This window comes from Camelus ferus, chromosome 34, assembly GCF_009834535.1.
Source record: "Camelus ferus isolate YT-003-E chromosome 34, BCGSAC_Cfer_1.0, whole genome shotgun sequence".
In the NCBI taxonomy this organism is placed as follows: Eukaryota; Metazoa; Chordata; class Mammalia; order Artiodactyla; family Camelidae; genus Camelus; species Camelus ferus.
Genome location: NC_045729.1, coordinates 3860844 through 3877545, shown reverse-complemented (window position 1 = coordinate 3877545; position 16702 = coordinate 3860844). Strand labels below are relative to the sequence as shown.

The window sequence follows — 16702 nt, the reverse complement described above, 5'->3', positions numbered from 1 at the left end:
CCATGTATATCCTACTTATATCCATCCATTTATTTATTTGGCTCATTTAAAAATACTGTTTCATTTCTAATTTCTAACAACTATTTTCAATCCTTATTTTTAAAATTTGAGGTGAAATTTATATACAGTGAAATACACATGTCTTAAATGCACAATTTGATGAGTTTTGACAAATGTATAAACTGGTATAACCAACACCTCCATCAAAATATTGAGCAGAAAGTTCCCAGTATCTCCTTCAATTATTCATCACTTTCTGCAAGTAATTATTGTTCCACTTTCTGTACATACATACTTTTTATTGAATTTCAAATAAAAGGAATCACACAGTACGTAGTCATTTATGTCTGTCTTCTTCGGCTCAGCATAATATTATCGTCTGTATCAATCTTTTTTTTCATTGTGGAGTAATAATTCCATTGTCTTGGAATAATATTCCATTGTATTAAGTACATGAAGTGGCCCAGGGGAATCTTCCTCTCGGAAATGTTTTTGAGGATACAGGAAAATCTTTACAGAGCATGGGATTTTCTGAAACCTTCTCATTTAGCCTTTCTATTTTAAAAAATACTTTCATCCAGCCATGAAAATTGACATATAGCCTCTTCAACACAGATGTTCACAAAGTAAGGCTGCCTCTTAAACAGCTCAAGCCAGACTTTTAACACATATGGAAATTCTATTCTTAAAATTAGTACTTTACCACTTTGGGCTGCCTTTTCTTCTGTGTACTCTTTTAACGCCCATTTGGAATTTACTGTGAATTATTTTGTGGCCTTGCCTATCTGCATGGTGTATCCTGGTAAATGTAACACGTGAATTGAAAAGAATGTTTATTCTGCATTTAGACGTTTTGTTCTATAAATTGAATTAGGTCAAGATGGTTGATAGTGTTGCTCAAATCTGTATTGTTACTGGATTTTTCCGTACTTTGGCATTCCAAAAGAAGGTTGAAAAGGAGGACAAACGGTATATAAGACAAACAAACAAACAAAAAAATGGCAGGACAGTAGACTTTAATCTGTCAATATCAACAATTACATTAAATATAAACGGACTAAATTTGTGTAATTCTCCCTTAATTGTGTCAGTTTTTGCTTCATGTAATTTGAAACTCTGTTACTAGTTGCAGAAACATTTGTGATTGTCAGGACTTCCTGGTGAATTGACTCTTATCATTATAAAATAATCCCTCTTTCTTTCTGGTAACACTTCTTGATTGGAAATTATTTTTCTTGTATTAATTAAGCCGCTTCTTCTTTCCCAGGTTTACAATGTGCTTCCTTTCTTTCCTAGTCTATCCCCCTGCATCCCTGGCTTGGGGCAGCCATCATCCTGAATTTCGTATTATCATTCCCTTTTTCTTTTTGTATAGTTACATTGAATCTATATGTATTTCTAATATATATTATGTGTATTTATATATTTCTATTTAATTGTTTTAACTTAACAAAAAGTCTTGCTGAATTTACCAGAGACTTTCTGTTTTATGTGCTATTATATTGCATAGATTTGTCCATACTACACATATATTGCTTTAATTTGTTTTGAAAATTGTAATTGCATTGCATAAACATTCCTGTTTATTTATCTCCTCTAACGTTGATGGACATTTGGGTTGTTTCCACATTTTTGTCCTTGTGGCAAGTCCTGCTATGAACATTTGTATATTTCTCATGGTAATATACCTTGGTGTAAATATTGCTAGATTGAAAATGAATGTGGATGTTTAATTTTAGCCCGTTTTACATTCCCATTACCACTCTGTAAGAGATTCTGTGAATTCACATCCTTTTACAATACTTGGTAGTATCAATTTTTTTGGCCAACTGAGTAGGTTTAAAATGACATCACATGGTTGTCTTAAATTCCTTGGCTATTAATAACATTAAGCATCTCTTCAAAATGGTTCCTCTTCTGTTACATGTCTGTCCATATCTTCACCCCTCCCTTTTTTCTAATCGATTTGTGAGAATTCTATACTTGGGATACCACTGAACTACCACCTGTATTTAACTACTTTTAATTTATTAAAGAGATCTTTGGCCTTTGAATCCGTCATCCTCCCTGACCTCCCTGTTGAATTTGCAAACCCCGTCAAATTCCTGACCCCTTCATCCTGCTCAGTTTTTCTCCCTTAGCACCTACCACGTGTGCCATATTATATTCACACTTGTTCACTGTGTTTGCTGTCTGTCTCTCCTTACTGTTACACATAGGCTACTGTGTGATACGTATAGAGGTCCAGAGTAAGTATTTATAAACTTTTGTAACAATTTAATGTCATCATATTTTTATTATGTTAAACAAAGACTTGGTGTCTAACAAACTAAATTTTTTAAAAAACTGATTCTTCACCAACACTTTGAAAAGCAGAGCCTAGGTTTTCATACCTCCATGTCATAGCATTTGAAAGGTTCATTGAACAGAACAGAGAAGAAATAGATAACTACCTTTCTTTCTTGAAAACGTGTTCATGCTCTATACAAAATACAGTTGCTAACGAAGAGGATTATTTGTTTTTTTCATTTAGTGAGGTGATGAGTTTTTCTAATGAGAGCATTATTTTATTAGCATTCCCCGTGTTTATAGCTAAGCCTGGCATGTATCTCTGCCTTCCCCCATATATATATGCATCTATCTTATAATATATATGCTTCTATCTTACATATGCCTTTATCTTATAATATATACCTCTATCTTATAATATATGTATGCCTCTATCTTACATATAATATACACATCTGTCTTATATATATATATTAACATCTATCTAGAGCTCTTTGAAGTGCAACTTTTAAAATGAAGGGGAATGCAAGCCGCTTAATTATATAAAATTCAGGGACTGAATACTCTTTGGCTTAATCCTTTATGTCCTCAGTTTTCATGTTTTGAGTTTTTCAGCCTGAAGTGTGCTTATTAAATGTGTGCCCCAGCTCTCTGGACTGTATACTTGCCAATTGTGCAAGTAAATTTTTGAGAACTCCTAGGTTCATAACCTAGCTTGTTAACCCCCTTATTTCTAGGTGACTGTAAATACAAGCCCTGGTTATTTTTGTACTGTAGTATTTCTACATAAAATGGTAATGCTATTTTATACCTTCTGAACGGAGAAAAGTTCTGGGAAATTCTCAGATGAAATCTGTGAAAACTATAAAAACAAAGTAAGATTTTGCAATGATTAAATGGCATTCTGTTAAAGTGGACGCACAGTGAAGAACTGATCCAAGAAGTCGTTTATCAGAACTGTAAATATGTTTGTAAAAATAAAGTGGTGAGATCTGGTTGCTTAGAAACAGAGGGCAAAGGTTTCTGTTAAACAGCATACCCTTTAGTTCCCAGATATTTGCTACTGTAGTATCTGCAAAGTAGCTTTATTTGGGCCTGTTGGGAGAATTTATAGGGGGGCTTAGCTGGTACCTAAAATGTATTCATTAATATTGAAAATCACATGATTTGACTTTTTCCTGTTAATGACCAAATTTTTTTTTTTTTGTCAAGGATCATTTCAATTTATTTTTTAACTGGTAAAAGAGTGAGTAGATTGTGACACAATTTCAGTATAAATCCATCTTTCAGATAGGATCAGATAAACAAATTCAATAGAATAGCAGAAATCAGACAGACCTAGGTTTAAAACTGGTCTTTGTAAACTGTTTTTTGTTATATTTACTTGCTGTCTTTACAGGCAAAAAAATCAACAGACATTTTTGCTCTCCTTTACAAAATGGAGATGAATTTACACATTTTATAGAGTTGCTGTCATGATAAAGGGTTATGGATAACTGATGTAAATGTGCAGGAACCACTATAGGCACTCAGTGCATGGTGGCTATTGTTACACTGGAAAATGTGAGCAGATGTGTGTGTGCTTAGTATAAATGTTCCTGCACCATTTTCCTAGACAAATCTTCCAGTAAGTCCTTATTGAGAAAAAAACAAATAAAGGCAAAATCAAGAGAGCAGAGATCGGGTGGGGCTGGTGCAGAGAAGCAGGAAGTCTTGTATACCCTGGATCTCTCGTGGCCCTCAGCAAGGCTCCACACCACCCCGATGCCCTCACAGAGACCTAGAGCTGTACAGAGTGCAGCATGGAAACCATCCTCCTGGGGCCGAAACCCCGGGTGCAGGGACTGAATCACACTTATTCTATTAACTAACCCGGCATGGCATGGGGTCCTGCAGCACAGTAGCCAGGCAACGGTTGGCCACAGCTTCTTAATGACTCAGTTAATTCAGCTCTAAGACTTCAGAAATTCTCCATATTTGTTTGACTGCTAGGTGGAGTCATAACTTGACGCAGAGTTATCATTACCTGCCAGGAAGCATGTGTCGTCTAAAGGATGTGACGATAACATTGTTATTTTTTTCAGATCGAGGTTGGAATTTGCCCTTGACAAATAGCAAAATGATGAGTGATGCAAGTGACATGTTGGCTGCGGCGTTGGAGCAGATGGATGGTATTATAGCAGGTAGTAATCTGCATCCTCTAAAAGACGCAGTCGTGACATTTACTTTGCTCTCTTGGCTTTTTCATTACAACTCTTTTACTATGTGTCCACTTTAATATTTTCATTTATTGGCTCTTTCCAACGCCTTTAGGTTCCCCACGGTTTCATCTTTATCTCTCTTCAATTTCTATCAGAATTATTATTTCTTTCTTTTCTTTTCTTTTAAATGGCCGTACTGGGGATTGAACCCAGGACCTCATGCATGCTAAGCATGTGCTCTACCACTGAGCTATACCCACCCCCTGTACCAGAATTATTCTTAAGTTTTATTTCAAAATGTCAACAATTCTAGTACCATAGTAGGCTTCTGATCAAGGATACGGAATCTGCATGTCAGGTGAATTCTGGTGCAGCTTGTCTGTGGGTGGCACTTTGAGAGACACTGCTCTCCCAGTATCCAGGAACGTTCTAGTCTGTTCCACTGGCCTCAACATTCACTTTCCCACCAATGACTCTCATATCTGTTTATTTTTCCAATTCTTTGCTAAGCTTCAGGTCCCTGTCTCTTAACAGCCATCCAGGTATCGGCCCTGAAATGTCCTACAGACGCATCAGTGTCATTATCCTTCCTCAGAAGCCCAGCTAGTGGTCTTTATCTTGGCTAATTTCATAGTCCTCCATCCATACAGTTTCCTAAAACAGAAGTTTAAGCCATTCTAGACACTTCTGTCCCACACGTTCCCCATTTAGTTAAGCAAATTCAGTCAATTCTACCTCCTCCCAAATGCTGCCATTCCCTTTTTTTCTCTCTCAAGTCTGTCCTGTCTTTGCCACCACTGTCTTGCTTTATCTAAATAACCCTCTCACGCACTGTCCCCGACACGCCTGCTTTCCCACTCTGCTCCATCCTTTTCCGCACCACCAGAATCTTTTTTCCAAAGCCCCAGTCTGATCATCTTACTTCCTTGTTAAGAATCTTCAGCAGCGCAATAGACCGTCCCTTCCTGGTTTTGTCTCCATGGCCGAGGTGACTGACTCATGTAGGTGAGCCCGTTCGCTCCCTCACCATCTCCCAGGAGTGGTGGCTACCTAAGGTCTCAGGTCCCAGTGTGTGTTTTGTCTCCAGAGTGTGTTTCGGAGCCCATTACAGTGAGGAGATGGCTGAATGGGCTGTCGGGTGGGGTTGTCACGCAGGAACCTGATGGTCGGGGTCAGCATGCAGTTGGCCTCTACCAGCTACCGGGCCGGGGTGTGGCTGTCCTGGCCCAGCTGCTTAGCTTTCCCGGTCATAAATTTGACCAGTAGCTTTGTGGGCAGAGTTACATTTCCAAATTGCCATCAGTAATTCTCCAGCTGAGTTAAGAGGCAAAGGAGAACTGACTACAGACGTTGGGGAAGTTTTCTAAATGCACATCTCTCCCCTCTCGCCACTTTGTTTTGATGGAGACTGAACGGGGTAGAGGGTTACCATGGGCTTGTGCACTGTCAGCGACATCATCGGATAAGCCTAATAGTTAAAACTGCTAGAAGAAGACAGCAGAGTCTGTCTGGGTTTTACTGCTTTTCTGTTCCTCCCGCCTCCTGACATAACTCTTTTCACTTTATGTTTTTCTGAGTTCCCATCTCAGCTTTACGGAGTTTCCTGCGAGGGTTGATTCAGACGGTTTACATGACTCAGTTGGCACTTAGCACTGAGTGTAGCGTGTCAGTGGTTCGCACCATCACAGTTTGGTAGATGTTTGGTTCAGATCGTTGGGTCCAGCATGAGGAATGTCAGTGGAGTGAACTAGCTGAACGAGAATTCCTTTCCCCATTGTTAGCATTGATCCTGTCACATGGCCAACTGGAGAGAGAACTTACATGTTGGTTCGCAGGTCTCATCCAGCTGTGAGACCTTCTGATTTAGGAGGTGACGGCCTAAATGTCATAGGTACTGAAATTTAAGTACAAAGAGTTAGTATGCATATTTGATGCTTACTATCCATGAGTAATAGAAAACAAAAATGGTCGTAAAGCTATTTTTTGAAGCGAACATTAGCAAGGGCATTTGATGATAGGCTGCAAACAGAACCGTGGTGGAAACTGTTTATACACACACGCTCACACATACATACACAAATGTACATGTGCAATTCGTTGAGCTTCTTAAGAGATTAAATTCTGGTAAGTTACCTGGGATAACTGGCCCTCTTCCCTTTGAAATTATGCCATGCAGTTTGTACATCAATGTGCAACTTCTTTAGGGGAAATTTAAAAACTTTATGATTTCTAAAATTTGTGCTTTGAGGAATACACGGCTCCACCCAAACGGATGTGCTGCCTTCTTAGCGTCTGTTCCTTTGAGGTCAGCACGTTCTGCACCAAAGCCCACCGTCCTCTTACTACGCCACACAGCTGGCCTCCCTGTTAGGTATTTGACCTCTGATATTTATCATCAAGTATATAGTTTTTATTTTTGCACCAAATAACTATGCCTTGGAGAGGTGTGCGTGACTGAACTCTCTTTTCCCTGTTCCTTGTTTGGTCATTCCTCGCTGTGACTAGACTTGCTTGCCACCTTCAGCTTTGGCATATCATCTGACATAAATTCCATTGCTCTCTCTGTGAATTTTTGTAAACCTAGGTTCTAAGGCCCTGGAATATTCCAATGGGATTTTCGACTGCCAGTCTCCCACGTCCCCATTCATGGGAAGCTTGCGAGCTCTGCACCTCGTGGAAGACCTGCGCGGAGTGTTGGAGGTGATGGAAACAGATGAGAAGGAAGGCTTGAGGTGCCAGATCCCCGACTCGACGGCAGAAACGCTCATCGAATGGCTCCAGAGTCATATGGTAGATGTCTGCACGTTACCAGTCCCATGCCATGAATATTCTGTTCTTTTTTTTTTTAACAGACTTAATTTTTTTAGAGCAGTTTCAGGTTCACAGCAGAATTGAGCAGAAAATAGAGTTCACACATAGCCCTCCCCACCCACACATATACACTCCCCTACCCTCAACATCCCTCATCCGTATGGCATATTTGGTACAATCGATGAACCAACATGGGCACATTATTATCAACCAAAGCCCATAGTTTACATGAGGGTTCACTCTTGATGTTGTACATGCTATGGTGAATCTTGTTCCAAAATTTAGAACATAGCGTAGTTGATCAGAACAGGAAAAATCAGTTATAGGGCAACTAGTATGCCCTGATTTTATCCCTTAAGAGATCCTGATTCCCCTTTGACTCTAAGGATAGTTTTTTTGAAAGGCATTGTTAACGACACTTTCATTGTGCATTTCATATTATGCCTTTCATGAGTGTCAACTGGTCACCTGATTTTACCCATAAAAGTAGACTAACTTTTCAGTTGTGCTTGAATGACCTGCTGTGTCTTAAAACATATAGTCCTGTAAGGGAAAGAGCTTTGTACTTAATAGATGCTTTCCTGGTAACACTGGGAAGGTTACTGTAAAAGGACCCAGTAGCAATTCGAAATAGGAAGTACAGTGAATAATGAATGCTTCTAATAGCAAAGGAGGTTGGTAGCAGTATTTGATATCAAGCGCCATCTAGTGGTTGTGGCAGTCATTTCAATTCCAGTGCATGAGCTAAGCACTGGATTGGGCTTTAAATGGTGCTCTTATTCACTGAACAATGAGCCTCTTTCTAGGCATCCTTCTTGAAAATTGACGGCTTGGCAGATCTGCCCTTTCCCTGAACACGATGGTAAATACTATGCTTTTAGTATGTGTACACATAAAATCTAAAGAATGTTATAAAAACATTCAAAAGAAAAAGACAGAAAAACATGTTTATTTTGTAAGTATTTTAAAGGATGCTCAAGTTTTCAGGAAATGCATTAATAAGCTTATTAATTATGTTAAAAACATGTTTATTTTGTAAGTATTTTAAAGGATGCTCAAGTTTTCAGGAAATGCATTAATAAGCTTATTAATTAATTATGTTTATATAAAAGCTAGTGAAAATTGCATGAAAGAACCAAGATCTATTTTTTTGGTCTGCGGTGGAAACGTAAGCTGTTTGCTTTGGGAACCTTAATAGTACATCGTACAGCTAAAACATTTTCGTGTGATGTGACAGAAGTACTGGTGGTCCAACCAGTCCTGGGCTAACTGTTCTTACGTTCCCAGCCAGCATCCCTCCCTTTTCTAGGTGTGGACAGTACGTTCCATCGTCTAGTGGTGATGTAGTTATGCGACCTTGACAGTTAGAGATATTTTACTTTTTATAATACACGATGCCTCATTATTGTGCTTTATAGTTGCTCTGCAAGCTTCTCCTCTACAGAGGTGTAGGTATCCAGGTTTGCTGATTTCTTTGGGGAGCTGCTTCATGCTCTGAGATCAGACATTTCCTACCGTGTTCCTTAGGCTATTTCCTCTCTCACCCCTTCTTTACTCTGTATTTTTTCTGACCATTCAGCACGTAGTAAGAAGGGACTTACCCCTGGTAGAAGAACCCATTCCGAGCCCGCGTGCAGAGGCAGCCAGTGGCAGCCATGGCTTGAGGGTACTGTGGTGGGATTTTTTTTACTCGTGTCCAAAACATTTCCATTAAATATATGCTCAGCCTCTTCTGTTAAAGTATATCTGGAGCAGATTAAAAGTGGTGATGATGGTACCCGCACATAACTCGTGTTGTTCAGTCCTGTCTGAGCCTTCCAGGGATAGTCACAGCTCTCTGAGCGATGGAAGCCACAGTGCTCCCTGGATTGCCTGGTCTTTAGGACGTGCTCCTCACTGCTTTCTGACCTCTTGTTTCCTTGTACTTCTCCTCTTTCCTCCCACGTCAGGTGCATGGGCTTCCCCACTGATTCTCAAACATGCTTGGGAAACTGGCCTCAGGGCTTTTGCACTGGCTGTTCACGCTGCCTGGACAGATAGCTGCATGGCTAGCTTTCTTGCATTCTCCTTGTATTAAAAGTTGTGCTCTCAGTGAGGCCTTCCCCGGCCACCCTATCTAGCATTTCACATATTTATTCTTCATAGTACATCTCCCTGCTTTGTTTTTTCTTAGAACTCCCCACTTTCTTACATACTTCGTATCTGCCATTTTTATATGTATTTTCTGTCTCTCCAACTGGAATGGAAGCATCATGAATCAGAGATTCTATGCCTGTATTTAACCAAACCAAACCAAACCACTGTATCCATGGTGCCTAGAACAACACTTGGCATGTAGTAGGGGGTCAGTAACTATTTGTGATGAAAGATGTTCTAGGAATGGGAAAGTGATATATACATTTGAGTGAACTGAAGTCATTTATTGTGTTCAGTTTATTCCTTGGATGGGTAATGGCTTGTTAATTTGTGCTTTTGGTTGCTCTCAATCTTTGTTTTTTAAATTTCCTCTCTTGGTGACTGTTAAGCCTTTTAAAACTGTATATTTAAAGTTCTGTTTATCATCCAATCAACTTTGTAATAATTTATTTAAAAATAATTTTTCTTTAATTTTAGGGGGAAAGTGATTTTTAAAATTTATTTATCTTTGAAGGAGGTACTGAGGATTGAACCCAGGACCTCATGCATGCTAGACACACACTCTACCACTGAGCTACACCCTCCCCCCCTCGATCTTAATATATGACATTTTAAAGTTAAGTATCCACACAATGACCAATGTTTTACACCATACGAAGATTCAGTTTTCATCCAAAAAAAAAAAAAAAAAACCATAGTAAAAACGTTAACTAGATGTGGGTCCAGAGAGGTAAGTTTTTTGGGTTGAACTTATGTATATCTACCGAACTGTATTATTTCTGTCCCCTCATCTTGATCCCAGTCCTTCCAAATTCTGTATCTTTTCTCAAGGACTTAAAAAGTGAGAGAATAAAAGAGGGAAAATGGCAAAGGGCAAAGCGAGAAGGGGAGAGTGGGAATGAGTGTTGGGAATAATAAAGGTGTAGGCGTGACATGAGGAGTCAGAGCCAAGCCTGTGGCCGACTTAAATTTTAGAACCAGAGGGAACCCAGGCAGCATCAAGAATCCAAAAGGGAGAGAGCCTTACACTTAAACAACTTAATGATTTGCTGGTAATACTGCTTCCTCTCATTATAATGTACACGTTTTTAGATGGGATTTTTTTTTAATAGTAAAGTACCTAGAGTAGTCAAATTCACAGAGGCAGAAGGTGGAATGGTGGTTGCCATGGGCTGGGGGGAGGGAGGGACGGGGGGGTTAATGTTTAATGGGTGCAGAGCTTCAGTCGGGCAGATGGCTGACCGTGACAATTGCTCAGTAGTGTGTGTACCTAACACCACGGAACTGTACACTTCCAAGTGGTCAAGGTGGTAAAAAAAAAAACTTTACATGTGTTTTACTCCAACAAAAATTTTAGAATTAATAATTTGATAAAATTTGATGGCATCTTAGAATGGAAGAAATGCAGACTCCAACAAGTTGTGCCGTACACAGGGAAATCATCAAACTAATGAATGAAGGACATCCTGCTATTAAAAGCAGTGGATGCTAACGGAGGCGGGATTGTGTCCTGGCAGTTACGAATGCCGGCTCTGGAGACGCGAAATTTAATGTTGGCTCTGACTCAGAAGGTTGTGGGATTGGGGAGATTCTCTTAAGTTGTTGGTCTCAAGTTTCCTCATCCGTAAAATGGGGATGAGGGTTTCTGCCACACAGGGTCGTGAGGATCCCAGGAGCTAATGTATGTTGAGGGCTAAGCAGTGAGCCTGGCGGATGGTTTGTCAAAAAGGTAACGTTGAACAATGGATTGTGGAGAGCAGAGGGAAAGAAATGAACAGAACCCTTTGCAATGAGGGAAACAAGGGCTTGCTTCCAGTTACAAGGGGGGCTACGTTGCAAATTATTCATACTCGCTTCACTTTGACGAAAGAGTACAGACATTTCTCAGACGATGGAGAAGCTTCCACAATATTTTAGAAAAACCTTTCAGTGATACTAGTTACATAATTAAGGTCTCATTCGTGTTTAATGGTGGACTTGAGGGTGCACGTCCTTAAGACTGACTGATACTAATCTTCTCGTTAGTGCAACTGGGCACTTGCGGTTCTCATTATTATTTTGCCCAGGCCAGGAAGATTCCCCCGGTTTCCCACAGGGTGTAGGTTATCCCTTCACTACTAATTTCTGCTGCCTGTTTCATTATTTCATGTGACCGGAAGTTGGATTAAAAAAAAGAAAATCGTAACACTAGCAGCCTGTTTAATCGGGTGAGTTACACCTGTAGCCTTCTAGAAATTAACAGGTTTCTTTTAAGACTCAAAAGTTTATCTCCTGTGGTTAAAAAAAAAAAAAAGATGAATCTATTGCATATGGTACATTTGTTCAATTACTGAGGTATAATTCTCAGTTTTTATTGAGAAATGTCATGTGTCAACACAAATATTGATAATGGAGAATTACATTCTTTAATCAAGCTCAAAGTTTAAGAGGGCAAATTGGAAAATATGTCTGTTTGAGCCAAGCAAGTAGCTTTTGTTTACTTTAGATCTAACTTGATGAGCTGCCCTAAAACATTTTTACAATGCTTTTTGCAGTAGTCAAAGCTGCGGATGGTGACCTTGACCAGGGCAGGAAATCCTAAAATGTCTGATTATTTGGCAGTTTTAGTTACGAAGCAATCTCAAAATCGGCAGAAATTACAAAAATACTGTTTTCAACAAAGTGAATGAAAATCCTGGAAGTGATAACTGCGAATCAGGCATCATAACCCATGAGGTACATGGACCTCTTTGAAACGTTGCTGTAAAAATAACAGTGCTCATAATTTATGTAGAGTTCAGACACGGGGCACGTTCTTTCCGGGGCTGCTGGCTGTTTTCCCCGTGTCCCTGACTCTCAGCCACACAGCCCCTCCCTGATCCCCGCTGCTCTCTGACAGCTTCTCTTTTCATGTGTGCCTCCAGGGAATGTTTCTTCAAGCCTTGGCAAACAAGGTTCATCTTAAGATTGTACCCTGCATGTGGTCACAAGTATCTGGGTGAGGCTGCGTCTCACTGAGACGTCCTGGCTGAAGTTCAACCTGTTTTGCCCTCAGGCCTCTGGGAAACTCCCATGTAAAGGGTCCACAGAAACAGGGAAGCAGATAGACCAAGTCAGCAGAATTCTCAATTGAGAGGAGCACTTCCGGTGGAAACCCAGGCTACTGGGAGTCGTTGGGATGAAATAAAGATTTCTCTGTTCTTTTATGGAAGTGAGTTAAGAAGGAATAAATAGTAGGAAAAATAGGGACATTTGTTTTTCTCTTGATCTCAAGTGACCCTTCCTAAAGTGGAAGAGATTCTTTTGCTCATCCTGTCACAGAGCTGGACTTAATGAATAAATAACGAATGAATGAATGATTTTGGTGCTCTCAGAATAGGAGCTGGGCCTTAGCTTCCAGGGACCTTCAGTAACTCAGGGGACGTTGGAGGATACTTGTGACCAGGATAATGCGGCAGTCTCAACAGGCACCCCTCTCCCCTCCACAGAAGCTTTGGGGAGTATGGTGATGTGCATGGAGATAAGACGAAGAGGGGCTGGAGCCCATCTTCCCTGCTCAAGACAGGTGTCGAAGGAACCTTCCAGGAGACACTAGAGCAGTCTGCTGCCTCGCCCTGTGCTGGCGTGGATGCACAAGTGAGGAGGTGCTGGCCATGCGTTAGCTGTCTAACAGGAGAGCCACTGTATCTTGGCAATAAATGTTTTAATTTGGCACCAGTACTCCAAGGGAAGCTCCCTCCCAGTATTTCTAGTAAGACTGGTGGATGGAAGCACATGGGCGTCTGCTGCTCTCACTAGCATTTCGGGTGACATTCCATTTTTGGAGAAGTGAATCTTAGAGGCCATCCTACTGCTGTGGTTTCTTTTGCTCTGGATCACTTGTTTTTGCTCCAATTGGCTGTTCAGTGACGAAGATGCTTTCTGTCTCTGGAAAACAAGCCCTGAGAAAATGAAAACCCAGAAAAACAAAGCCCAAAAGCCAGAGTCTGATCTTGACCACATCTGGCATCTTGACTTGGAAAGGACAGTATATACTTTTCTGAGTTTCAGTCTTCGATGCACTTACTTTTTTTTTTTTTTTTTTTTTTTGGTTTAATTGAAGTACAGTCATTTACAATGTGTCAATTTCTGGTGCACAGCACAATGTCCCAGTCATACATATATATACATATATTCATTTTCATATTCTTTTTTCATTAAAGGTTTTTACAAGATATTGAATATAGTTTCCTGTGCTGTACAGAAGAAATTTGTTTTTTATCTATTTGTATAAATAGTTGTTAATGATGCACTTTCTGACAACACCGAATAAACTGATGTCTTTCTAGGAGAAGGTCAGGATTGGGCTTTTTGGGTGTAAGGAAACGTACCTGAGATTTATTTCCCTTTTGGATTCTTAGTGAGCAGAGATGATGAGATCTTGGGATAAACAGAAGGCTTCTTGAAGAGGTTGTTCTTGTTGCCTTGGCGTCAAATTTCCTCTTTTGAACAGCAGTGGACATTTAGGAGGGAAAATAAGTGGGCTGTTTGCAAGACTGACCCAGACTCAGAGGTGCTGTAGGACATAGGGACACTGGCCAGTTGGAAGGATGCTCAATGGCCCGGAATAGTAGCAGTGTTGCCCTGCAATGATTATTTACAGCACGAGGATGACGGCCTCACTGCCCTAATTACACCACGTCAAGCGAGGGGACTGGGGAGCGGGGTGCTGCCTCTGCCCAGTGGCTTGATTTCCGATGTTATTAGCATCGTGTTCTTTGACTCTTTGGACAGCAGAGCGTGAGATGCCTTATTGTGGTGTTGGACCCAAGTGAAATAAGTAGACAAGGGATGGTACGCTTTTAGGAAGTAGTTAAGACTGAGTTCCCCCCCAAGACTGGCAGGAAGAAAGACAGGGAAGACATGGGAGGCAATATGTGATATTGTGCATTGAAGAAGAAAGTGTATGAGGGAGTTCATGCAAGAAGGCCTCAATTATTGTCCTTTAAAAAGGCTCTGAGGTCACCTCTTAAACGTGGCAGGAAGAGGGAGTGCAAGCTTGAGGGGAAAGGGGCTAGTCTAGAGGTTGACCAGGGAGTGCGCACCAGGTGGTAGAGGAAACATCGTGAGAAAAAGTCTTACTGAGAAGCAAGGAGGCCAGGTTCAAACCAAACATTCCTTCCTCTTTTATTCATGTGATGGTTACTGAACACCTGTCATTGTTCCTTCACTCAGCACCCACTGTGTGTCAGAGGGAAAGGGGGAATGTATCACACAGGATGCAGAGTCTACTGGAAGAGACATGTACATGGCCAAGTCCAGCCTAGTCCGTTCAGTGTGACGACTGCTGTAATGAAGTTTCCTCTGGATGCTGTAACTGACTTACGAGTGAACAGGTGATTCAAGGAAGACTGTACGGACCAAGCCCCAGGCGAGGTGGACCTTAAGGAATGAGGAACAAGAAGGGAAGGGCAGGCAGCAGAATCTGCAGGAGTAGAATTAGTGTGGGGGAGCGTGCTGGGTTTGGGGAGGTTTGAGGCGGTCTGGTATACAGACCAGGAGATGGAGAAGAATAGAAGCTGTAGGCTATTTGCCTAATGGAATTTACCTCTTTCTAACATTTTTGAGGTAGCCCAATTAGCAGAAACAGAAATAAACATGTGAAATGAATAGACCTTTACCTACTTAAGTCAGCACGATGCTTTCAAAAGTGTGTAACTATTCCAGTGGTGGGTCTTCTGCTTTATGTTCCCGTAGTGACGTTCAGTGTTTAAAAATAAACCACTCCTGAGTGTTATGAATGCTTGTAAATCTCAATACAGTGTTGAGAAATGAGAGCATGCTCATTGTGATCAATTTGTAGTATTTTTTTAAGGATATAATTTTGCAGAACTGGTTTTAGAACAGTTTATTTTCATCTCATAAACAGTGGCTTCATGAAACACGTCTAATCTTGCTGTAATTTCCTGCAGGCAGAAGAAAGAGGGCTTTTACTTTTTGTCCTCCCTGAGCAGAAAGCTTTTTTTTTTCCTACCCAATGAAATGTGCCTGTTTATCAAGCATCGCTTGCGTAGTTTTAAAAGCAGATGCCCTTTAATGTTCATAATCAAGTGAGGAATTTAAACCCTGCAGGGCCAGTCCCAGCACTTTCTTAGATTGAGAACGCGCGTTACACAATCCAGGCTCTTTCCCAAAAAACCGTCCTCAAGAACAGTTACGTAAATTTCGATTTCGTGGCAGTCCTCGGGGATGGAAGTCGTCCCGGCCACTCCATCAGACTCCCCCGATGCTTGTAATTTAATTCTGGGCACTTCAGTTTACAACAGGGATGGGATTCTGCTGTGCTAATTGTACAGGTATGTGGTCCAAGAGCTGGTGTTCCAAATTTTATCCACCCTGAATACACAGTCACGTGCTTACTAAATAAGTTTCACAGTCTTTTGTGGCCTTGTGGGAAATGTATCCAGCATGCCTGCGTTTTTACGAGAAACATCCTGCAATTTTCTTTTTTGTTAAAGTTCCGTTTTTGTTTGTTTTTGTTTCCTTCCCCTCCCACGACTTTTGTTATTCCCAGAATTTATCCTAGAAACTGCCTTAATTGGAAAGGTGGAATAGTAAAAGCAGTTCATCCTGGAACAATAATCGCTGTCACGTCACATGCCTCCTGGGCGGCGAGGCTGTGCAGCGTGTGTTTTCTCTGGTGTCAAATCCGAGGCAGTGATTTGCTCCCTGGGTTGAACTCTGGGTGGCCCCGTCTGACCATTTTGGGCTCCACTGGCTCTCATTTCTGTTGTATTTGAATGAGGAATCGGGAAATTCTGCTGGGGTTACATATTATGTGATTATGAACTATTTAAATGGAGACAACGAGACACATCACGTATACCACTCAATTTCAAAGTGACGTTTTTATGTTGTTTGCTCTGTGAGCCTTTTCACTGTCTCCCTTAGTCACTTGTGTATATAAGACGGCTGAGGAAGAAAAATCTGCACTTCCTTTCCTAATCTGTGCTTCCTTTGGCATTTGTACCATCTGTAAAGAAACCCAAATCTGATAAAAGAGGGGCAGAAGGGAGGAGAAGGAAGAGTGAGCAGCAGTCTAAGCAGGGTGCTGGGCCGGCAGTGGGGGAGGGTGCAGGGTGACACCCATTCTCAGGCTCTGCCTGGAAGCTCAGCGTCCTGGTAGATGAGCAGACAAACTCGCAAGACGTTAATGAATTCAGGACCAAAAGTGATACATCGCTGAGGAGCATGGCTCGTCACTGCTGTGAGGGGGAGTCGTTGCAGACTGAGGGCTTAAAGCATTG

At 41.0% G+C, this 16702-nt stretch overlaps 1 protein-coding gene across 13 annotated transcripts in view; it reads left to right on the top strand.

Annotated features, from left to right (window-relative positions):
• The window catches only part of PPFIBP1 (PPFIA binding protein 1), a 153643-nt gene that overhangs the window by 94900 nt on the left and 42041 nt on the right, over nt 1-16702 (top strand). For all 13 annotated transcript variants that reach the window (XM_032473427.1, XM_032473424.1, XM_032473429.1 and 10 more), the window contains 2 exons: nt 4374-4472; nt 7075-7280. In XM_032473427.1, the coding sequence (XP_032329318.1) occupies nt 4409-4472; nt 7075-7280 (270 nt within the window). In that variant the 5' untranslated portion in view covers nt 4374-4408. Of the gene's footprint in view, nt 1-4373; nt 4473-7074; nt 7281-16702 lie in introns of those variants that run through there.